A 25,238-nucleotide genomic window follows, 5' to 3' on the forward strand; every position below is an offset into this window, starting at 1 on the left:
TTAGTCAGCCCCTGCGGGGCTATAGATCATTCGGTTAGGTCGGGTGGTTTCGAACTGCGATCGCACCTGCTGGAGGAATTTTCCAATTAAGCTGGTACTGCACACGGGTGCGTGATATTATTCGGGTTGTGGGAAACAATTTTCCACAAAGAGTTGTTTTGTTTTTGATCCGGGTTCCAGCAAATGAAGACGAAATTCTTACCTAATAAGAACAAAAAGAATGATTCTAGAATTTACACATCCGACGCCGGCAGCACATATAATATTACCCTTTCAACGTTTAATGTCGTCATGGCGACCACCTAGCCGAAGCGTCGCCTTAACCCGCCTGTACCGGCAAAGTAGGCTAAGCTGATTTAACGTGCGCTCACACATCACCGCGCTGCTGCTGAGATGCTTCTTTCCGATGGATGCCAAATGCCGACGAAAAGACAAATGGTTTGACATTTCCCATCAATTGCCTCCGAGGCAAATGATCGTCCGGCCCAGGCAGGATTGGGATGTCTCGGCAGCAGTGTGAGGCGAGTGGAGGGCAAATTTTATTGGCCCGGACTGATCCTCTGCCACCGATCAGCTATTCATTTGGGCAAATTTATTGCAATATCGCGCTGCGCGCGTGTGCATGTTCGTCGGCAAATGAAGCATGCATCGGGTCGTTTTTCGATGGGAAAATCCGCGATCGAGCCACAAAGGTGGCCTTAAACTTTGACTAAGTTAAGTAGTAGCTTACCGGTGGCAATGCATAAGTTTACTTGCTCATTTAAAACATCGCTCTACTTAGGAGAAGATTGAAACAAAAATAAGCCCAAAAAAGTCCCCAAAATTTTTGTTTACGATCACATGTGAGTGCAATTCCACTTGTACAAACTTTTTCAATTCCTTCAATTTTTTTCCAATTTACTTCCTATGATTGACTTTTTTGTTTTTAATCAAAATTTGCACTAACAAAAATCAATTGAATCAATAGGACAGAATAATAAGTGAAAAACGTGTTTGAGATTTTTTTTTCTTTCCATGCTAGACAGAAATTTAAAATTTCACAGAAAGAACTCGTTTGTCATTTGAAGCTACCCGAAGGTTTCCGGCTAAGAATAGCCGGCGAAGCGGCTTTCGCATTTGTGTACAAAACAAATATTGGCGCAACTGTGTGACGGCAGACGTTACGCAACAATGACAGTACGTCTGATTAGGTTAGGTTCGAGAGCGACGAATTTGGCTATATACGATACGATCGCATCCGAAAACACACAACTAAATAGGTTCTAGGTTAGGTTCGGTACTCACCGTCCATTTTGTTCTGTCCACTGTGCGGTGAGTCGGGCAGTGTGTCCGATATCGAATCACCGTCCGAGTTGAGACTGTACGAGTGCTCTGTCTTGATTGGCATTCCGGTGCCGATGATGGCATCGGTCATCAGCTTATCGTTCAGGATCACCGGCGGGAGTTTCGAGTCGCGATCCATCCAGTCCTGCATGTCCACGTAGCTGGACATTTTCAGTGTGTCTTGCATCGTCTGAAAAGGGAAAACGAGAAAAAAAACGTAAATAAACATTAGAAAATATTGGTTACTTGGATTGAGATCCACGCTTGTGGAACAAAGCATTAATTCTATCGAAAAGCAAAACGTAGCAACCGTGGGAAATAGACGGGCACCGGAGAGTGAGACAATGTGATTGCATTTTCGGCGTGCCTCAAAGCAAACTTAAAGATCACCCGGATTAAAGAGCGGTGACTGAACCGAACGGGATGTGGAAGCGAGTTGCTACCAAAACTAATCGGCTTTTTTTGATTGGGAATTCGGGTTGTGAACAGCAGCAACCTGTTTAATGGACGGTGACAGGCGAATCGAGAAAACAAATGACCCGTATTTCTTTCGGTAGATTACGGACAAACCCAATAGATTTGGCTTTATGTGATTCTACCTCTGTTAGACTAGAAGACAGGTTCGTGTGCTGGAAATGGAAGTCTTTTGTAAAATAAAGGGTATTGAACTTCGATTTGGTAATTATTAATAATACCATTTCCTACATGCCGCTTTCTATAAGTTCCATAAAGTTTAATTGTGAACTCTTATTTAGCAGAGAGAGGCAACATAAATATGTGAGAAACAACCAGCCAGCTTGCGCCGTTCCGCTAGTAATTATGCACATCAACACCGATGACAACCAGAAAATCACTGTCATCAGCGAACGGGAGAGGCTTGGCGTAAATCAACGTCCGGAGTTGGTCCGAAATTGTTGCCAATCAGCGTGCCGTCGTAGAAAAAGCAACAAGAAGCCCAGAGGAGGAAAAAAACTTAAACGGTGTCCCATCGATCAAAGGGGGCCGTTGCTCAAGCAACTAGTACCGGTTACTATGTTACGAAATTGAACTCAATAATAGCAACGGCGTGGAATGAAAAGGACAAAAAAACGCAAGACATGATTTTGTCCCTCATACCTTTCGATTAATAACAATGTTATGCGCCTTTTTAATAATCATAAAATACTAAATAATTACGATAATCGCTTTTCGGAGCGAGCCCAAAGGGACCGGGTTCGGCGGGAAAAGCTGCCTTGCGATGCCGAATAGTGCGTGCGTGAGTGCAGCAGAGTTTCGACACCGGCAACAAGACGCTCGCCCCGTCCGTAACTGGACAAAGCCTACTACGGCCGGTCGGTCGATCGATCGATTGGTGGAGAACGGAAAGAAATCGACCCCGCAAGGGGTTGCTCAGAAAAAATCAAGCAGAAAAGAGTTCACAATATGTCAGATAAAAGCAAATTATATGGCACCGCGCACCGCGCGTATCAGGTTTTAAAAATGAAAGTTGTTCTACCTGTTTCCCACCGACCGTCCGATCGACCGACCAACCGCGGCAAAGTGCCTGTCCGTCGAGCCAAACGAGCCGATCTCGATCCGATCCGGAGAGCCCCGTAGGCACTTCTACCGATATCGTCAAAAATGAGAAAAATAAAAACAAACAACAATCAACAACAACACATAATCACGACTTCGTCGGTTCGGTCGAAGAACCTGACAGTGAAGAAAACGTCACGTAATAAGGAAACTGGATTCCATCCGAAAACCGAAACAAAGCAACCCGGAGCTTTCAATTCGACCCTTTACGGAATAAACTACCTTCCCGTATCCCGCCTTCTACCTTCCCGCACCGTGTGAGATGCGCTGCGGTGACAGTAACGGAAAGCAGAACAAAAATTGAGCACAACAACATTCTGACGACCCCTGTACCTGACAGATCACGTGTTTCGACTAAATGCATTCGGCAGCTGACCATCATTATCATCATCCTATACCTACGTTACGTTACAGATATGCAGAATGAACTTGTTTAGGTTTGTTTTTACCGCAGCGCCGAGCCGCACGGGGAAAATGCAAATTTCCAGCTGATCAAGCGCGGCTCCGCCGAAGTTGTCGACGGAAGAGCGAACCACCACCAACCAACAACAACAACAACAGCGGTTTCCCGGTGGTGTTTGCTTTTGTAAACGAAAAACCTACCACCAACCACCAACGGTAACAAGGGCAGTTAGCAAGCAAAACAACCGTGCGCGAATGTTTATTCAACGGTTGGTTCAGCTCTTTTGCCGGAAGAAATCGGTTTTGAATATCAAATACAGCAGTTGTTTTGCTGGATTCGGAAAGAATGCGCTAGGATAAAATAAATATTAGTTGGAAAATGTATTCGATCTTCCAGTAATTGTTATGGAAAAGTTCTACGTCTGTAGATTTGGGTGTACGCTACGATCTAGTACAACTTGTGCCTTAAAACCTCTCAAACCAAACCCTGTTCCGTGCTTTCTGGACACAAGATTGTGAAACTTCTACATGGATACCTCGATATAAGACAACTCCGACATAAAACAACCTCTATAATAACACAATTCGATACAAGACCAATTTTAGCACGATGCCTTTGACATAGTTGACAACGCCCTTAGAGCTAAACTCCATTCCAAAAGCGACGGCAAATGTGAATTATTTCAAGATGATCCAAAAAATTGTACAAAAATGAATAGCTCAAACAATAATATATAGTTCAAAACTAGTAAACAAACAACACAGGTTAAATTTGGTGACCGCTAATGCAAAACAATTTTGAGAAAAGTCATGTTTCGATATAAGACAGTTTGGATTTAAGACAACCTCCTTCGAGTTTCATTCGAAAAAAGCCACTGCGTTTTCTGGCGATGCTCAGACCTTCTTTAAATCGTTTTAGGACATCACACATGCCGGAGAATTTGAATAATTCAGAAGCTCTGACAACTCACAAGCGAATAGTCCGCGATTTTCACTACGAACATGTATAATCGATTCACAACGCGCTTTTCAGTGACGCTATTACGTAAACATTTATAAATTTATCCTAATAACAAAGGGCTACTGTGATTCTACACACTCTTAAAGCAGTTCAGTAAAAATTTTGAAAACATACCTTTTTACCCGACTAATTTTTACGATCAGGAGAAAGCGAAAGCGGAATTCAGCACCCAGGCTTTGTCCGGATTTCTTCGCGTCCAATGAAGTCGAAAGAGATGAACAGTTGATTATAACAGTAACGAAACTTCTCATAATGCAAGAAACAAACCCCTTTTCTTCATTTGAATCTGTTTACTCCCTTTGTCAGCTCCTTTCATGTTATACCCGACTTGTAAATTTGTCGGTAATTTCTCGGTAATCCCTATAAATCGACACAAAGCATTTTTTACATTTTTTAAACTTCCCCCTTGTTTATGACCATCCTATTCCCCCTTTCAGAAATCCAGGAACTCGTACAACTGCTATCGTTCGAAATGCAAGAGAAACGCACTCCTTTACCCATTTGAATTTCTGTCTTACAAGAGACCGTCTTCCAATCCGCCCTTCGCTGATTGTTCTATGCCAAAAAATTATGTTTTGTCAAGCGATGTTTGATGAAGAACAGCCCAGCAGTTCCGGAGCTATGACGGAACATGCATTCATACTCCCGTTCCTTCCCACGTTCCTAGTCGGTTCCTTCCCAGTCAGCTCCCTCTTCTGTCACGTAGCTACTAATTATGCATCGGTTTACTCTATGGAAATCCCTATAATGGAAACGAAACGAAACGAACTCTTTTCTCAATGTCACTTACACAACTGCAATCGGTTTAAATGCAAGAGACACACAACCTCTTTTACTTATTTGGACCTCCCCCCTTTGTTAGGGATCCCCTACTTTTGTCAACCCCCCAGTGCGGATTCCCTTATATCAAGTGATATGTGTTTAGTGGAAAACGGTCAAGGCATTCTGGAGTTATGGTGGAACATACAAACAAACATACTCACGCTCGTTTTTATATATGTATATAGATTTGTTAAAGTCAATTGTCATGCATTGTCTTATTGAATGTTTCAGGTCATGTTTCTAAAAACCTAGTCCTATACAACTTTTGAGCAAATTTATGGGACGGTTCATTGAAATCAAATAAGCTGTGAACAGTAGAAAATGTCCGGGTTCAGGCAGTTATTGGTTCATAGGATCCATAGGTGTTTCGATGGCGAGTTCGGTTGAGTGGAGGGCCACACACACGTTGCTTGCTGAACCTTTCTACGCCGTTCGTGTGTATGAAGACTCAATAAACTCAACAACTCAATAAATCAATCAAATCCAAACATACAATTGAACGATGATTCAAACATCCGAAATAGAAGTTCATTTATTTGGCAGTAAAAACAACCGGAATGGCAATGCGGTAAAAAGCAATCGCTTGACATTTCTCAATGCTAATAAAAAGCCAAATTTTCTTATAAGAATTACCAACTTATTTGTTTATTTATTCACTTTTTAATGGGGCTTTCAACCGGTGGGTGGTTTGGGCCAAAAAATTACCAACTAACGAATACATCTAAAAGCGTTCGAAGTCGGATACAGTCGTTTATGAAACGAACTGTTGAATATTATTTTGAAGTCATCAGCAAACAGCATAAGCCAGGTTGCATTCAATTCCAAGCAGCGAAACAATATCGTTCGCAAAGAGCAAAACCAAAAGAGGTCCCATGTTGCTGCCTTGAGGAACACCCGAGAGGTTGGTAAACCGGGAAGAGAAGCAGGAGTCAAACTGCACACGTAGAACTCTGCCACAAAGGTAATAACTAGGCCATTTCGTAAAATTCCGAGACGCCCCAATTCGCAATTTTGTTTGCAGCAGTATTTCATGGTCTATTCGATCGAACGCAGCCTTTAAATCCGAGTAGAGCACATCAATTTGTGCCTCTTGTTCCATGTGGGATATACGAGTAAACGGGAATCCAGAAGATTCTTTGCTTGTGCTCTACCAATGTATTCTCTATTGATTATCGTTATTAATTTCATGTAAAGTTAAAGGCAAAGATTGTAGTTAATGCTTTTATCGAGGTTCTGGGAATGACTGAAAACATCATTGCGTGTTGCGCCATTCGAACTTCCATTTTACGACAAACTGAGCATGTGAGCACTCATTCCTAGCAGCAGCTAGCCTTTAATCTAAGAACTTTTTAATGCTTGACTCGTAACTTTTTATTTTTTGTCGCTTGACTCATCTGTTTTCTAGTTTTCAATCTTTGGATTTTAAATTTTTTGATTCTTGGATTGACGAATCATGGATTCTTAGACTCTTGGATTCTGAGATTGTTGGATTCTTGGATTTCTGTATTCTTGGTCTCTTGGATTCTAGGATTCTGGGATTGTTGGATAGTTGGATCGTTGAATTCTTAGATTCCTGGATTCTTCGACTCTTGAATTCTTGGAATCTGGGATTGTTGGATTCTTGGATTCTTAGACTGTTTGTTTCTTGAACAGTGCTTTAACCAATCCTTTTTTCTACCGCATTCACACCACCGCGCATTCAAATTCACTCCGTCCGTTTAGGGGTGAAATACGAACGCTATGCATAACGCAACTAGCAGCTTGCTCAGTCATTCCTCCGTATTGAACACTAGAACGAATGCGTTCTGAATTTGTTTACCATTTTCGTTTCGATCAAGTTGCTTTTACCGTTTGGAGCAGCGAATGACTGCAAAACAGTCAAATGACTGGCAGTTACCACGCTAACGAAAAGTAACCGCGCTATCCCGCGTATGATTCAATACTATAAAAAGCAACCACTACATGTGCACGGAAGAAGTTGGCCGGACTACGTCCAATACAAGCGAACATTTTGCTTGCGTCGGACCGACTCCGGGTGACAACCTATTGTACTGTGGCCAGCCGAATTGGAGAACAAAAGAGAAACGAAACATTACGTCACCTTATGCTTCCAGTCAGTTTGCAGTTTTGTTTCTTCGTTCACATCGCAAAGCGGGGCAACGAATGTTGGCTTCTCTTGAGTGGCTACATGAATTATAAGACGGAAGCAGCGCAAGCGGCAGATTGACTGGATACAAAAAACAGTCAAATGATCGTAAAAAAGAGCGCAAGTTGAATGCGGAAAGCGTACGCATTCACGCAGTCACATTCAACTTGCGATCCCTTTTCAAGTTCTGCTCGCGGATTCTTCGACATTTGGAATCTTGGATTCTTGGATTTATGGATACATGGGTTCTTGAACTCTTGCATTGTTGGATTGTTTGATTCTTAGATTCTTAGACTCTTGATTTCTGAGATTCTGTGATTGTTGGATTGTTTTTGAATTCTAGGATTCTAAGACTTTTGGATTTTTGAATTGTTGGACTCTTGGTTTCTTTGTTTATTGAACTGATGGATTCTGCAATTTTTGGAATCTTGAATTCTTGGACTCCTGGATTCTTGGACTCTTATATTCTGGAATTATTCGATTGTTAGATTCTTGGTTCCTTGGATTCTTGTATTTTTCGACTCTTGGGTTCTTGGATAGTGGGATTTTCGGATTCTTGGAATCTTAGACTCTTGAATTCTGAGATTGTGGGATTGTTGGATTCCTACATGCTTGGATTCTAGGATTTTTGGACTCTAGGACTTTTGGATTCTTTGTTTCTTGAACTCTCAAATTCTTCGACCTTTGGAATCTTGGATTCATGGATTCTAGAACTCTTGGATTGTTGGATTTTCGGATTCTTGGATTCTGGGATTGTTGGTTTGTTAGATTCCTGGATTCTTGGATTCTGGAATTGTTGGATTGATAGATTGTTGGATTCTTGGATTCTTAGACTCCTTTATTCATGGGTTCTGTAATTGTTGGACTGTTGGACTCTTGGATTCTGTGATTGTTGGATTATTGGATTCTAGTTATTCCAAGACTATTCTGAAGACCTAGCGGACAATTGTCGGTTTGGTTTAGTGAGTTTTGCGCGCTAGCTTCGTAAATAACTTGTAGAAAACTATGTCCGTGGTAAAATTGCGAGCTGAACGTAGGTGCGATTTTGAGATTCAGTGGAATCGAGAACCTGATAGTTCAACAAACGTATGTCTCATGATCTTTATTATACATTGTGACAGCTTAACTTTGTATTCAACAATCAACAGTGATAGGGTGATAGTAGGGTAAAGAACCGGTTTCAAACAGTCTAAGCGGATCACTGATTGTTTTAACATATTATGAATTGACTAAGGGGGGATATCAGCATACCAATCTTCTTTCTAACCCTAGTTCTTCAAGCTGTTGTCACTGGAAGTCAACATTTTCAAGCTGAACTGTTGATTTTTTACTTTCAAAGTTGAAGCGAAGGAAATAATTTTAATCAGCCCAAACGAATTTTAATCACCAAGGTGCTATTTTAAGCAGTCCTAAAATCTGTATTTTTACACTCCTGCATGAAAAATCCTTCCAATTGTACCCCTATTCAGTAAATTGGTGTGTAACTTTTTGGCTTTATTAGATAGATTTTTTTTGTTTGTCCTGAAACTCAGATCTTCATTAGTTTCTCGTAATTTCCCTGCGGAAATCAAGCAATTCAACACCCTACGTCTCGTTGGCTTTGGTTGTTGCTACGTGCACGTCACCAATTTCAAATATTTTCCAATAGTAATAATGACAACAGTTAGTTTTTTTCGAGTCGCTTCATTCGAATTTATGTAAACCACGTAAATTCTGAGGACAGGTAGTAAACAAACCACGGATGGCTGTCAAATGAGTGAATCGCGTTCATTCGCGTCATCAGCATGCAATACTCTGTCATAAAAATCAAATCGTGCTTTGTTCGAGCTTGAGCTCTAATCTTAACAAATAACTTAACAACCATTTACTGAGGCATAATTCTGCCCTTTCTCTAGTCTATTCGAAAAAGGAATGCTAAAAGCGTTGGAATAAACTAAAACTTGTTGTGCAAACATTAATGAGAATATAAATTTACGCTTTATTACATCCGTAATTTAGCAGCTAATCACAGCTAATTCAAAGCAGAAGTTAGTGATGTTTTGTCTTTCAGTAGCGATTAGCCTCAGTGGAGCGCAATGCTGCAAGCTGACCACCTAAAGGTGTTACAGTTATTATTTTCACGTTTTGCACTGAAAAAAAAATTAAGTTAATCTAATTTTCGCAACTTTCTAATCCTAGCAACCGTTGGATCCGTCTGCAATATAACGCAGTTAATGGCAACGCTGCAATTCATCCATATTTTTCAATGACCAGCTTCCGGTACATTTACTCTATGGCCAACGTCACTCGGATCCGGCTGTTAGGTCTTGGAAAAAAATGGTGGCTTCCTCCGACTAGTACCGGTTGCATACCCGGTAATACACGACGTTCGTGCAGCACCTAATACCATCAGAGCCACCGTTGTCCTGCGGGATCAAACTTTAGCCATGGTTTGCTCTCTCAGCTCAAACCATTGCATTCTTCGTTACGATTGAGTTTTGTCTCAATGGAAGTGTTAGGCGATATAAAAATGGCGATGGCCGACCGTTGTTGCAATTTCAAGTTGCAAAGTTGTCTCCCAATTATATCGGATTTGTCAATTGGGCTGCTCCGGTGGTACATTTCTTTGATTGTCTAGTAGTAGTAGTTGAATCATGTACAGGGGTTAGGGCTTATATCTTTTTCTGTCATGGAAATTTAATAATATTATGTCCCTTAAGCTGGAAGTACAAAGTTAGCAGAACATTAACTGCACCATTCAGTTAATTAATGCTCAATTGATGCTAATTAATACCTCTAATGATGAATTTAATGCTCCATTGTTTCGTAGGATAACGCTAACTAAATATGAAAATAATTAAATGCTCGATTAAAGCTCTACAGAAAATATAGTTTCAGTAATCTAGATGGGCATTTTCCATTAAAAATTGAAAGAAAAAGAAGTTGCAAGTTGCGTAGCGTCGCACAGGTCTATTTTCATGTTCTATTTTTTATTTTTTAGCTAAATTTGCAAATTCTACATACGATCGTCCCACCAGAAAAAGCCAAATCAATCCTACCAGCTTGAGTTGAGAAGTCTTTCCAGCAGTTTTAAAACAGTTAAATATATCCCACGGTCTTCTCCTCGATGCTCTGTCCGCTCGGCGAATCGAATTATACCTAAAGAGGGGCCACCCACAGTCCTGCTGACAAATGACGAAGAGGACAAAGTTGAATCATGCGTCGTTTTTTAGCTTATGAAGATGGGGTTTTCTTTCTCGTACCGCTCCAACCGACGGCGGTATTTAAAATTAAAAAAAAATCTTCTCTGAAAGTCACTGCTCAAAAGACATTCGTTGTTAGGAATTCTCAGAGTTACTCACGTAATATCTCAATGTGCCTTTATGACGTGAAACTCTATGAAAAAAAAACTTGCGCTACTGGATTTCTGATTTCCATAATCTGGTGGAATTCTTATACTGCATAAATTACTAAAACAAAAACACGCATTAATTGAAAAAGATTTTTCTGGTTGAATTTCTTAGATCCCATTAAAATTTATTGTCTAATGTCTGAATTTTTAAATTTCCATCTGCCCTTTGTTGAAAAAGCAGTTGAACTCCAATACGCATGCACCGAAACCGAAAGAAAGTCATCCAATTTCGAGTTTTTTTTCTTTTCGAAAAGCGGCCTCCGCCGTTCGCTTTTCCCATGGTCTGCTACGATTGCCGGCTCCTCGGAGGCAACCGAAAAGGGCTAAATAATTGGGCAACAAATTCCGTTAATTTATGTCATTTGCACACGATGCGGGTTGCAATGTTAATTAGTTGTACGCCGAAACGTTTGCGGGTTGCACTTCGGGGAAACCCTGCTGCGTCCCCCCGCCCGTGACCCCTCTGGCCTGGGGTCGTTGGGATTAAGTTTCACTATCCCGAAAAAAATCATGTCGGTAAATCAATCGGAGCAAGCGACGAACGCTAAATATCGTTACCAACCATGGTCATGGAACAGTGAAGGATGAAAATTTTTCACGCTTCAGCTCAAACTCACGGTGATGTCATTTTTGGCATTCACTTGTCTGTCGGCGGCGGTATCGACTGTTGGAGCGTTTGATGAGCATCTATCGGCCCGTTTGATCGGTCCCCCATATCGAATGGAGCAACTAAACAGTGCTCATTATCGTTTTGTGTATGGTTCCACTTGACTCGGCGGTGCGGTGGTTGAGTTGAGCATATGTAGAGAGAAAGGTGCTCCGAATCGATTCACGAAACAAACGCTAAATGGTGGTGCTTCACGCGATCAATTGTGTTTATTATGCACGCGATAGATAGAGCCGGGTTTTCATATTCGGATCACCGATTACACCCACAATAATGGATGAAGATTTTCCATTCATTTAGCATTTGGAAAGGGACTTCTTTGTCGGTAAGCCAAGGCAAGGTAAATAATTAGTTCACCTTGTAAAGGAACACTTTATATAAATTTAAATGGGGTTTGCGTTCTGATTAACTGAACCTACGAACGAACTCATCGTACGCGATCGCAGCAAACGTGGGACGCATTTAAAATCGGCGGCGGCAGAACAGTTAACCGCTCACCGATCTGTACAAAACGTCAAATTATGGAAATCAAAGCAAACATGAGAACAATTCCCCTATTATTGCCGACAAATGTATGCGAGTTTTATTAACTCCCGACAGTCTCCGACGGTCAGTCCAACCCATCGAGACTTCGAGTTGTCTACTTGTACAGCTAATTAAAAACCACTTTCGGACAAAATCCCGTGCTTGTGAGAAGCAGGGAAACAGAAAAAAAACTGACTCGAAACACGTCAAAACTGAGTCCCTCTCGAATAATTAATGACCCTTACGAAACAGTCCGAATCCGGGGACGAGGAGCAGCACCGAAGAAAAGCCACCAAAATATGCTGCCCGCGGTCCCGGTGCGTGGCACAGGGAGTGGAAGAAAGTGTCAAAAGTTGATCCGGAATCAGTTCGAAAAGTTGTTCCACGCTCGGGCTCATATCGATGACCAACCGCTCTCGACTCAATCTGTCTTCTCAGGCATCCACGCAGTGTAGTGGTGGCCACTGGGGCAGGTGAAGGGACCAGAAACATACCAACAAAAAAGCGCGTGTTTTTCTTTCTGTTCGTCGATCGTCAGACCGTCAGACAAATCGGCCCTGTCCATGTCCAGATTGACCGACGACCGTCGTCGTCGTGTGTGGTGCTGTTGAAAAGGGCTTATGCGCCGACGACGACTCTCATCATGGCACCACCGACTGACCGCTAGTTCTGTTAGTGGGGCAACGCGAAACATGGGCTATTGTAGGAAATCTGAGCGAAATGGTTCTGTATCGAAGAGTAAAACCGTGCGATCGAGGAGGACAACCATTGTGAAAAATCCGCCAGCCAGCAGTTTGATTTGGGCACAGGTCGAGTGCGTCGTTGGCTGACCAGCTAACGAAAGGAGAAGAGAGAAAGAAGAAAGCAGAATTATAATGAACAGGATTCCGTTATGTTCCTTCTGGTGAGGTCCCCATCGCCATCGGGGAGGAAATTTTCGGCCCCAACCCCGTCTGTTTGATAACATCATCTCTCAACATCGAACATCGAACACATCGCCGTCGGTCGGGTATGGAGAGCTCATAACCTATTACACGAGACACCCGCGATATAAAGATAAAAATGACGAGGCCTTCGTACGCAGAACTGGAACACAACACTTTCCGACGGTACAAATTGAAACGTGCCACTCACGCTGCATCGAACCAACGGGGGTGGAGGTCTGGTGAGGGGACTGCAACTGTCAATAAAAACCGCCGATGGCCCGAACTCTAAGCAATCTCAGCAGGCAATGAAATAGGCACCAACACCAAACCGATCGCACTGCTAATGATGACGATGACGATGATGAATTCTTACGCGAAACGAAACGTTCGTTGCCTGAATACTCTGGGAAGTCGTTGAACCAGCTTTGGGCCAGTCCAGTCTGGTCTGAGCTGGAGGCGGTGGTGGTCCCACGGGGGGACCGGGGATGGGGACAACAAGTCCCGTTCCCTAAATTTTTGCGCGCGCACATATTCTCACCTACTCGAGGATGACGACTGGACTGACGCACACGCATACAGGGAATTTAAATTTGAATAAATATGTGTCTTGGGTGCGGCCTGTTTCTCGCACCACCGGACCGGACCGGCTGCGGAATCGTTCATTCCAGTTCCAATTGACGATCGACCGTGGAAAAAATAACACACTGCCCCAGAAGAATCGATCAGGAATGCGATAGCCAACGAGAGACGGTTGGAATTACGATGAAAGTTCAAATCGCTACAAACTATTTGATATTTAATGGAGTTTTATGCGGCAAATACAAACCCTATTTACACGTATAATTATTATTTTACGATTCAACTAACGAAATGTACCTATACGGATGAGGTCGGCTCAAGTCGTAAAGCAAACCTCCTGCCCGAAGCCGGGAGGGAGCTGCACATTCCAAGAACGGCTCCCCCGTTGTCGATGAAGCCATTTATCTACGTTCGCTCAATTAGAAATCGATATAAATTAGACTTTGGACAATTTACTGTCGTACACGTACACGCCCGAAAGAAACCCTCCGGGGTCCTAACCGATTAAGAACTACGACAACCGTCATGCTTCACGTCTTCGCGAGCCGGCTTAGATTTATGGGTTATGTAAATTCGTGGTTGTCATTGTTCGGGGTGTCAAGCATGCAAATCCGATTTTCCAGGCCCGCGTTTTTATTGCCCACCGCGAACCGCGAGACCGCGCAACCGATACGACGATGATGGGTGGCGGTGCAATTTAATTGACCAAAAGTGAATGATTGCGGGGCTCGTTTCGAGTGTGAACACGGTCCCGCGCTGCCATTTGGCTGCACATGCAGAGGTCAGGCCCATTCACATATTTCATGGTCTTTTTACCATCAAAGCAAGCGCCCTCGGCGGTCGTATGTGTCGTTGCCACTGACTACCGTGACTGCTGTGAAGTTTGCGTTTCAAATTTCCAAGGAGGTGAAATTTCTTTGAAACTGAATAGCTAAGAAAACGACTTCCCTCCGAGAATTCTGAGCTTCTGTGTTGGTCGGTGGTCGGCGGCACACACCTGTGAAAGTTGTTTAAAATTCAGAATATGTGTCATACCGTAAAGCTTCGGTCGGCGCGGTACGTGCCCGGCCGGCGACGGAGCATTAACCGGATGATCATCACGGTGAGGATGATGCTGGAAGGTAGATCAACAGTTCATTGACTTTGGGTTTTGCATGTGATGAAGCTGTCGCCGGCCGTTGTTTTCTTTTTAGCAACTTTTGAACAAAACAAATGACTCACTGGTCGTGAAATTATCATTCTATCCGTTGAGACATTATTTATGACTGCTTTTTTATTTTTAAGTAAAAATTACTGAATTTACACGGTGAAACTAAAAATTATTCAAAATGTCCTAAAGTAATTTTGAAACTAATCGTTGCTTCCAAAAGTGTTTGCGACATGAGAGGCGTGAAAGCAAACGATACTAAAAGCGTGTACTATCAAATGATTTACTTCTAGTTTTCTGAACTACTTCTCCGAGCAGCAAACAACGATCTACTAACCAAATATTTTAATAAGAGTTGCCATTGCCAACGACGGAAACAGTAGGTATAAACACTTTACACGTCACGAGCCGCGACAAAACAAAAGCTGGCCATAGAAAATTGTTTGAACAAACTAAATGAATGAATGAATGGAAAATGAAAAATGAAAAATGAAACAACAGCAGGGAAAACAGCCGGAAAGACAGCCGGAGAATGGTCGGAAAGACAGAGAAAGACAGTCAAAAAACGGTCAAAAACAAAATCAGAAAGAAATATAGTCACACAGTCAGTCAGAAAAACAGCTAGAAAGACAAACAGAAAAGCAGTTAGAGAGATAGTCCGAAAACTAGTCAGCAAAACCGTCAGAAGAAGAAGACTCTCAGAAAAACAATAGAAAAGAGAGTCAGTAAGACAGTCAGAAAGCCATTCAGAAACACAATTATAGAAATAGTTAAAAAAAAAAGTTACGAAAAACAATCAAAATTATAATTAGAAAGACAACAAGAAGACAGTCAAAAAACAATCAGAAAGACTGTGAGAAAGCAATCAAAAAAACAGTTGAAAGACAGTCAGCAGAAATAGAATCAAAAAGATCGAGTCTTCCAAGAGTTTTCTCGAAGCTTTTCACGAATATTTTAAAAGTCTAGGGATCTTCTAAGAGTCTTCCAAAAGTCGTACAAGAATTTACTAAGAGCCTTTCACAAGACTTCCAATAATCTTCCAAAAATCTTTCAACAGTCTTCTAGTACTCCTCCAGCAGTCTTTTTGGAGCTTTCTAAGAGTCTCAAGAGCATTCTGGGACTCTTCCAAAAGTCTATCAAAAGTCTTCCAAGAGCATTCCGAAAGCCTTTTAGCAATATTCCAGGAGTCTTCCAGTAAGCTTTCAGGAGTCGTAAAAGAGTCGTGCAAGAGCTTCCTGAGAGCCTTTTACGAGTCTTCCACGAAAAGCCCTTCACGACTTTTCCAAGAGCCTTCCAGCAGTCTTTTAACAGTCTCGCAATAATCTTCCGAAATTCTTCCAGGAGTCTTTCTAAAGTCGTTCAAGAGTGTTTCAAAAGTCTTCCAAGAGCATTCCGCGAGCCTTTTAGTAATAATTTTAAAATAAATAGCGGCACTTCATTTGGAATTATGGATCTGCAACAATGCGGCTTGTCTGAGTATAAATTACAAAGTATAGTTAGCGTTTCGCGATTGGTCAGTTAGCGAGTTTACGAATTAGCGGTGCCCAACACTGTCCAATAGTCTTGAATGATTTTGTAAGAGTCTTTTACGAGTCTTCCAAGAGTTCTCTCAAAGTTTTCTACAGGTATTTCACGAGTTTTCTAGAAATCTTCTAAGAGTCTTTCGAGCGTATTCCAAGAGTCGTTTAAGAGTTTGCTAAGAGCGTTTCACGAGACCTCCAGTAGTCTTCCAAAAATCTTTCTAGAGTCCTCTAAGTGTTTTCCAAGGGGTTTCTAGTACTCTTCCAGCAGTCTCTCTGGAGTTTTCTATGAGTCTTTCAATAGTCTTCCAGGAGTGTTTCACGATTTTTCCAGAGTCTTTCAACAATCTTTCTAGAATCTTCTAAGCGTCTTCCAAGAGTCAACTAGTACTCTACCAGCCTTCTTTCTGGAGTTTTCTGTGAGTCTTTCAAGAGTCTTCAAGAACTCTTCCAACAAAACCATCTTTCAAAACCATCTGGAAAGCATTTTAGCAGTATTCCAGGAGTCTATAGAAAATCTTTCGAGACGTCCAGCAGGCTTCCAGGAGTCTTTCCAAGAGAGTTGGCTAAGAGCCTGCTAAGAGATCATAAACTTATAATAAGTCAGTATAATCTTAAACTCTCTCTCACCATCTCTCACTGACTCACTCATGCTTAATCTCACTCTCTCACACACACTCTTTTTCACTCACTCACACGAACACACACTCACTCTCTCACGCTCTCTCACTCGTTCACTGCTATCTCACACTTACTTACTCTCTCTTTCTTACTGACTCTTTCTCACTCATTTTCTCACTCATTTTCTCACTTATTTTCTTTCACTCTTTCTCACTCACTCAATCTCTCTCAGTCTTCCACTTTCTCTCTCACCCTCTCTCTTACTCACTCATTCTCTCATTCTCACTCACTTACTCTCATTCTCACGCATTTACTCTCTCTCTCGCTCTTTTTATGCACCCTATCTCTGTCACTCACTCACTCTCACACTCGCTCTCTTTTTTTCTCACTCTTTCTGTTCTCTTCAGGGAATCAAAAATCACCAGCGCACAAGAGACTAAGATATTGTCCCTAGTTCAAAATGTTACGACAATGTATGATGAAAGTTTGTCACTATTGCATGGAAGTTAGGGCAAAGACAAGTTATGGTAAGTCAAAAAAACTGCCAAAAACAGTCCTAAATACATTAAAAAATGATTCCGAAAAAAAGCGAGAAAACACTCTGATCTCTCTTCAAATGTCGAATAGCGAGAAAAACAATCAGAAGACAGACAGAACGATGCACTTAAAGAGAGCCAGAGGTCGGTTCGAAAAATAATCAGGAAGACAGTTGAAAAGAGTCAAATCGAGAGTCAGAAATGCAGTCAGAAAGTCAGTTCAAAATATAGTCAGAAAGATGGTCAGAACAACAGCCGGAAAGACAGTCGGAGAATGAGTAAAAAGACGGTTAAAAGATAGCGAGAAAGATAATCCGCAAAACCTTCAAAAGTTAGTCAAAAAAATAATAGGAAGAGAGTCAGAGACAGCTAAAACGATAGAACAGACACAGACAGACAGAAAGTCAATTTGAAAGAAAAATAATCAAAAAGCTAGTCACAAAAACAGCAAAAAAGAAAATCAGGAAATCAAACAGAGAGACAAACAGAAGACAGACAGAAAGACAGTCCTCGTCCGAAGACACTTAGAAAAACAATTGAAAAGAGAGAACCGTCAGGAAAACTACCGGAAAGACAGTCAAAAGTCACTTCGAATGACAGTTAGAGAAGAAACCGTCAAAAATAGAGTTCCAAAAAGCCCGCAGAAGACAGTAAAAAAATATCAGAAAGACAGAAAGGCAGAAAAATAGCCAGAAAAATAGATAGAAAGACAGTCGGAAAAACTTTAAAAACCAACCGCGAAGACAGTCAGAAAAACAATCAGGAGTCAGACAGAAAGTCACTCATAAAGATAGTTAGAGGACGGTCTGAAAAACAATCAGAAAGTCAAAAAGACGGTCAAGAAAACAGTCAGAAAGGTAGTCTAAAAGATATTTAGAAAAATGGTCAGAGAAACAGCCAGAAAGACAAGAGAATGGCCAGAAATACAGTCTATCTTTTTCAGAAGAACAGTCAGAAGAATAGTTCGAAAACAGTCAGGAAACAGCTAGATAGACAATTAAAAGACACTTGGAAAGACAGTCAAAAAGATCCGGAAAATAATTTGCAGAACCGTCAGAAGACAGTCAGAAAAACAATAGGAAGAGAGTCAAGAAGACAACCAAAATGGCAGTCAGAAATTCAGTCTGGAAGGCAGTTGGAAAAATAGTCGAAAATATAACCACAAAAAATAGTCGAAAAGACAATCAGGAAATCAAGCAAAGAGACAATCAGAAGACAGGCAGAATGACAGTAAAAAAAAAGTCAGAACGACTGTTAATAAGATAGTCAAAACAACGGTGGAAAAAGCAACCAAAAAGATAATCGAAACACAAACATAAAAACAATCAAAAAAATAGTTGGTAAAATGATGCGCCAAGCCGTCAGAAGACAACAGCAACAGAAAAAGCAACAGAAAAGAGAATCAGAAAGACAAACAGAAAGTAGGCCAGAAAATCTGGAAATCAAACAGAAAGAGGATCAGTAGACAGACAGAATGACAATCAAATGGATAGTCAGAAACACAATCAAAAATCAATTCAAAAAGACAATCAGAAAATCAGTAACCAAGACAATCAGAAAACAGACCGAAAAAAATAGTCAGAAAGACAGTTAAAATGACAGTCAGCAGACAATCAGGAAGACAGCTAGAGAAACAATCAGAAAGACATTTAGAGAAACAGTACAGAAAGAAAGACAGTCGGAAAACATAGAATAGACACGATAATAGCCAGTAACTAACAAAGAAAGAAAGACAAAATGACAGATAAATATAAAGATTCATATTAAAAACAGAAAGTTCAAGATTTATACTTCCGGATTTAAAATTGTAAATATAAAATACTCAAATCACAATTTGAAATATGTATGAAATTCAAATTTGAATAGTCGAAAGTTAGTAGTCACAAGCGAAGAGCTAATCATAAGACAAAAGGCAAAAGTCAAAAGACAAAAGTCAAAAATCAAAAGTCAAAAGGTAACAGGCAAAAGGCAAAAGGCAAAAGGCAAAAATCAAAAAGTTAAAGATCAAAAAGGGAATTGAAATGAAAAATGAAAAATGAAAAATGAAAAATGAAAAATGAAAAATGAAAAATGAAAAATGAAAAATGAAAAATGAAAAATGAAAAATGAAAAATGAAAAATGAAAAATGAAAAATGAAAAATGAAAAATGAAAAATGAAAAATGAAAAATGAAAAATGAAAAATGAAAAATGAAAAATGAAAAATGAAAAATGAAAAATGAAAAATGAAAAATGAAAAATGAAAAATGAAAAATGAAAAATGAAAAATGAAAAATGAAAAATGAAAAATGAAAAATGAAAAATGAAAAATGAAAAATGAAAAATGAAAAATGAAAAATGAAAAATGAAAAATGAAAAATGAAAAATGAAAAATGAAAAATGAAAAATGAAAAATGAAAAATGAAAAATGAAAAATGAAAAATGAAAAATGAAAAATGAAAAATGAAAAATGAAAAATGAAAAATGAAAAATGAAAAATGAAAAATGAAAAATGAAAAATGAAAAATGAAAAATGAAAAATGAAAAATGAAAAATGAAAAATGAAAAATGAAAAATGAAAAATGAAAAATGAAAAATGAAAAATGAAAAATGAAAAATGAAAAATGAAAAATGAAAAATGAAAAATGAAAAATGAAAAATGAAAAATGAAAAATGAAAAATGAAAAATGAAAAATGAAAAATGAAAAATGAAAAATGAAAAATGAAAAATGAAAAATGAAAAATGAAAAATGAAAAATGAAAAATGAAAAATGAAAAATGAAAAAATGAAAAATGAAAAAATGAAAAATGAAATTTCATATTCCTAAATCCTTGATTTCTGATCGAACCGAATCAGTGTCTTTTTGTAATTTTCTTGCAAGCCCTGCCAAAGCCACCGGTTGATTGCACATTCCAAAGCGAACCTAGCAACAATCTGGTGCAAAAATGCTGCTGATAGCCTGGCAGAAAATAGTTCAAACCCTTTTGGACACGAATTCACTTGTTCCACTTTGCCGTCGCCGTCCGTCGCCTCCACGAGTCTGAAACCGCAAACCGAATTGTGCCCACAGCGCGCAATGCCCCAATGCCCGTGCGGTCAGTGTGCGCGAGCATTTTCCGGTTCCATTCCTGCATTTAGCCATCGTCGGCAGTAATGGCACAGAATAGTGCGCCGCAAAGCAACAATTGACTCAGCACAAACGACATTTTGCCTTCTTTGGACATCGCAGCACAACTGGACGCGGACGGCTTCGGCTCAATGGTAACTGTAGGAATGGCCGGCCCAATTCGTCCGCGAGGAGGCGCAACCACCGGGAAGGGAACGACAATTCCGTCGTGATTGTACTGAGTTGTTCGGTGTGGCACTTCCGGATCAGCGACTGTATTAAGCTAACCGTGGCCATTGGTTCGATTCGGTACGCGAGCGACGATTCAGTGACGACTGTGACATGGCTGAATAGAATCATACATAAAGCTGTCTCTTTCCGTCTCTTTCATTCGCTGAATGGTCACCTAACGGTTCGCTTGCCATTATTTGCGACCGCAGTTCTGGTGGCCTGTGCCTACTTCGATGGCCAACTTCGAGCAATTGCTCGCCGTCACGCCGAATAATGCCCTTTTTCCTATCTTTTCATGTTATTATTTTATATATTCAAACGCGTTCCGCAATTCAATGCAGTCACGGAAACTTGTCGTCATGACTCAGAGAGTACCGCGAAGCGGGAAGTAAAAATGCCAGGAATGTGCACCTTTCAGTTCCACGGGCAAAGTGCACAACACGGAAGGCTTTTGGGCGGACAGCCAGCCTGCAGTCACTTAAACCTGAAAGCCCTGCCTCCGCGCTAGCTAGCTAGTCCCGCAAAAACCGATCAAAGCAATCGATGATGATCGCTTGATTCAATTAACATTCCATAGGCAGCAGGCGCGCGCCTACTGCGCGCTTTTGCTGGAAGGAAAAACGGGTGTCCTTGACATTGATCACCATCCACATCCACCACCCACACAAAAGCGCGAACTAGAAGCTGAACCAAACCGAACTGGCTAGCTGACTGACTGGCTGGCTGGTTGGCTTGGGCTGAGTGAATGAACTTCTTCGCACCATCATACCAACCGGCGGCGTGGGGAGGGATGTGGTGGACAAAATTACTCATCCCGACCCAACTGACGACGACGACGACGAGTGTGAGACGACGGAAGAGATGACGACGACGACAACGGGAGCCCATAAAAAATATAATTTCTCGCAAGTGTATGCTAAAACTGACGACCGACGGACGACCGCAATCCGAAGAAAGAAACCTGCTTCAAAACAAATTGCGTGAGTAATCGTCCGTTCGCGTTCCGTTCCTCCGGAGAGTTCCAGCAGCAGCAACAGCCCCGACGAGTGTGTGTGTGTGCACGTGTTGTTTACCACACTTTGGGTCATCTTTTTGCTCCTCCTTTGGGGCTGGAGGAAAGCTACAGCTCCAACGACACCAATTTACAGGATCTAAAACTTGTTTAAGTAAAATCTTCTTAAAATTACAAATTGTTTGGCTTCGAACAATTCTAGAATTATTCTCAACAGAAAAATTGAAGTGGTCTCTGCATATTCCGGCATTCCAACACGATTCATAACAATTCGTAACCACGGACAACCGCATGGTGCTTTGATTATTTAGATTTGATAAGTTAGTTTTGATTGATACTTTGAATTTTTAGTCATCGTAAACAAATTAGTGGCTATTTTTGATAAAATAAAGTTTGATCGATTTCCGAAAAATATAAAAAAATTGCGTAGCAAAATAACTGATGTCATTCAAATACTTTTTACCCGTCCAAAATTAGAAATTTTGTATGTGTTGTCATTCATGTGAATTTGAGTCACCAAGTTAGCGAGCGGCCAGCAGCATTTACGTCATTCGCGTGAAAGCCGACAGGGAATGAATGTGGATGGAATTCCAAGTCGTGACCCGTTTCGATTCACACTTTAATGGAACCACTGGACTGGACAATGATGCGATTACCGTAAGTTTCTGAAACCACGCATGTTGCTTGTGTGGCTTTGTGGGTAAATATCATGACATTCCGTCGGATTTAATTGCGTTTTTTCATATTTTATTAAGAACAATGAATGTAAAACGGTAGTTGAAAATTGATGGTTTTCTTTAGAAGTTACATGGCGACCGTGACTCCTGCTAACAGGTCGAAAATCGTTTTTTTTTCCTTAACATTAATACACTCTTTTAGAATTGTCTTATCTAATTTTTTGCTGAACTTTCTTCTCACATTTTACACTTTTCACTTTGCCAAGATATTTAGGGCTATTTTTAAAAGATTTGTTAAAACAATTCACGAAACATTACTTTGACTGGCAAACTTCCTTTGTTTTCATATCTAGTAGGCACTGCTGCACCTTCATCCAGCTAAAAACTTTGACATTTTCAGGCAGACCAAACCGCACACTTAAATCAAGGTGAAAATTAAAATTCATCAATAAAAATTATGCACACCAATCGCGCTGCAATTCATCAGGCGGACAACAGAAAACCGATGACCTTCGTCAACGATCTACGGACTCGCAACGCCCGCCCGTCTGAGCCGGAGTCTGAGTCAGTATTTCGGAATTTAAAGTTTTTTTTAGAAAGGAACCCCCTTCTGGCTTTTGGGGTTGGGCCAAAATCTCCACCGGTTAAGGCTTGTTTCGGTTCGTTATATCACGGTCCGATCCGATCGGTGAGACTCCACCACGGAGGACACAGTAGGCAGTAGGCGACACTCCGACTCGGTTTGATCTGCTGACTCACAGATTATTAGGGCACAGCTGTGGCCTGATTTTGACGAGCCGCGAATGTACACGGCTGCTGTGAGTGTGCGTGTGAGTGAGGCGCTTATGCAACCCGATCGGAGCGCGCGCGCGTTCTTCGATAAATAGTGTGCATTGTTATGCAATTGCGGCCAGCCAGCTTGACCCCCACACGTTAAGAAGTGCAAACATGCGAAAATCAGCAACCCGAGAGCTGACAACGCAAACAAAGTCAGCGTGAACGTACGCCACGGCCGGCACGGCTTGGCCGGCGCGCAGCCTGCTAGGATTAGGTGTCGCACACTTCGTGCGCTTGTTAGAAAGTCTGGCCCGAAATGTCAAACCGCTCCGCAACTCAGCAGGCGCGCAGGATGAATGGGAGATTTAATATAATCGATAATAAAACAGAAATACCAACCTTCACCCACCTAACAGTGAATGTATGCCTTCTCGACAGCTCATTTATGGAATGAAATTATAGCTTTTGCACGGTGAGATCGACAAAAAAATACCAATGCAACCGCTCGAAAATATGATTTATGGCTTACCTGCATCATGGTGACGCTATCGACTTTCGAAATCTGGCATTGTTCCAATTTGTTCCCTCAAACTCTAGCCCGTAAATAAACAAGAAATTGTACATCAATCAAATTATCAACTCTCACTTTCCATTCGCAATCGTTATTCAAACACCACCTCTCAGTTGAGTTAAGTCTAAGTTGCAGGGATTCAATTTTGATCCCACAGACCCCCCCCTCAACAGGTATGAAACTTTTTTTTTTTGGGCTCCATCACTTCCCAGGTTGAATGATCGTGGATTGTGATACTTCCCAGAGCTCTACGGGGGCGAACAATCGCGCGAAAAAGGGCATATTATTAGCAACAATAAAAGCGAACCATAATTTGCATATTACGCTCAGCCCCAACATTCGCGACCGATCCACATCTGTCTCTCAGGCCACCATGCTTTGCATGCTTGGGTTGGTCGGTTGGTTGGTTGGTTGGTTGGTGAACGTAGCGGCGAAAGGCCGGCCGGCAGTTACGACGCAGGAAGGCGCAGGTCCGGTGCGATCGGTTAGCCGTCCCGTCCCGATCGGAACCGTTTTTAAAGTGTTTAATAAAGTTTATTTTCCTTTCCCGAATGGTTGTTTGCCTGCGAGCCTAAAATGCCGGTACTTTGCATATCATTTTTTTTTGTGTGTGCAATATTACGGTAAGGTTTAACTGTACCAGACGTGCGTGTGTGGGGCTTACGTCTTTTTACTGCTGATGTGATACATTGTGAGCTTGTAGGAACTCTGTTATCGATCCAATTATATCGATTTTTTGTCAAAACCAATGACGTTCGCCATTCGGTATTTTAACGACACAGAGTTAGTATGCCATGATTTATTTATACAGCGAAACAGGTATTTTATATCCACAGACTGTCATTTTTCATCACCTGGGCTGTGATTAACCAGTCTGAGTAGCCTGAGAAATAACACCAATTAATCAAAACGTTCACTTTTTATTTTTATTGGTTCTGATTTTTTTTATCTAAAATTAGCAACGTAGCGTGACCTATACCAAATTGTGTAGGCTTTTACTTCTTTACTTTATGTTAGATGTTTTGGCACTTGACACTGGATTTTCTACTTTCGGTTTTCGATTTTAGACTTTCATTTTTCGACTACGTGCTTTTAACCTTCGATTTTCTGCATTGGATCTTCAACAAGTAACTAGAGATCTGTAATGAATTAAAACAAAACATTTTGGACTTTCGAGTTTTGAACTTGAACATTATATTTGATTCTGGTTTTCACTTTTAACGTTCTGCTTTCGAAAACCAGCTTTTAATTTCTGATTGTCGACTGGTGAATTTGAAATTTCGTAAATCCTAAATTCATTTTTAAATTTTGCTTTCCAAATTTTCATTTTTCATTTTTCATTTTTCATTTTTCATTTTTCATTTTTCATTTTTCATTTTTCATTTTTCATTTTTCATTTTTCATTTTTCATTTTTCATTTTTCATTTTTCATTTTTCATTTTTCATTTTTCATTTTTCATTTTTCATTTTTCATTTTTCATTTTTCATTTTTCATTTTTCATTTTTCATTTTTCATTTTTCATTTTTCATTTTTCATTTTTCATTTTTCATTTTTCATTTTTCATTTTTCATTTTTCATTTTTCATTTTTCATTTTTCATTTTTCATTTTTCATTTTTCATTTTTCATTTTTCATTTTTCATTTTTCATTTTTCATTTTTCATTTTTCATTTTTCAGTTTTCAG

At 40.6% G+C, this 25,238-nt stretch overlaps 1 protein-coding gene across 1 annotated transcript in view; it reads right to left on the reverse strand.

Moving 5' to 3' along the window:
• LOC128736900 (cyclic AMP response element-binding protein A) overlaps positions 1-25,238 on the reverse strand; it is a 221,429-nt gene that overhangs the window by 36,751 nt on the left and 159,440 nt on the right. The window contains exon 2 of the mRNA XM_053831400.1: positions 1,285-1,513. Coding sequence (XP_053687375.1) covers positions 1,285-1,513 — 229 coding nt within the window. The remainder of the gene's footprint in view (positions 1-1,284; positions 1,514-25,238) is intronic.

Source organism: Sabethes cyaneus, chromosome 2 (genome assembly GCF_943734655.1).
Source record: "Sabethes cyaneus chromosome 2, idSabCyanKW18_F2, whole genome shotgun sequence".
Lineage (NCBI taxonomy): Eukaryota > Metazoa > Arthropoda > Insecta > Diptera > Culicidae > Sabethes > Sabethes cyaneus.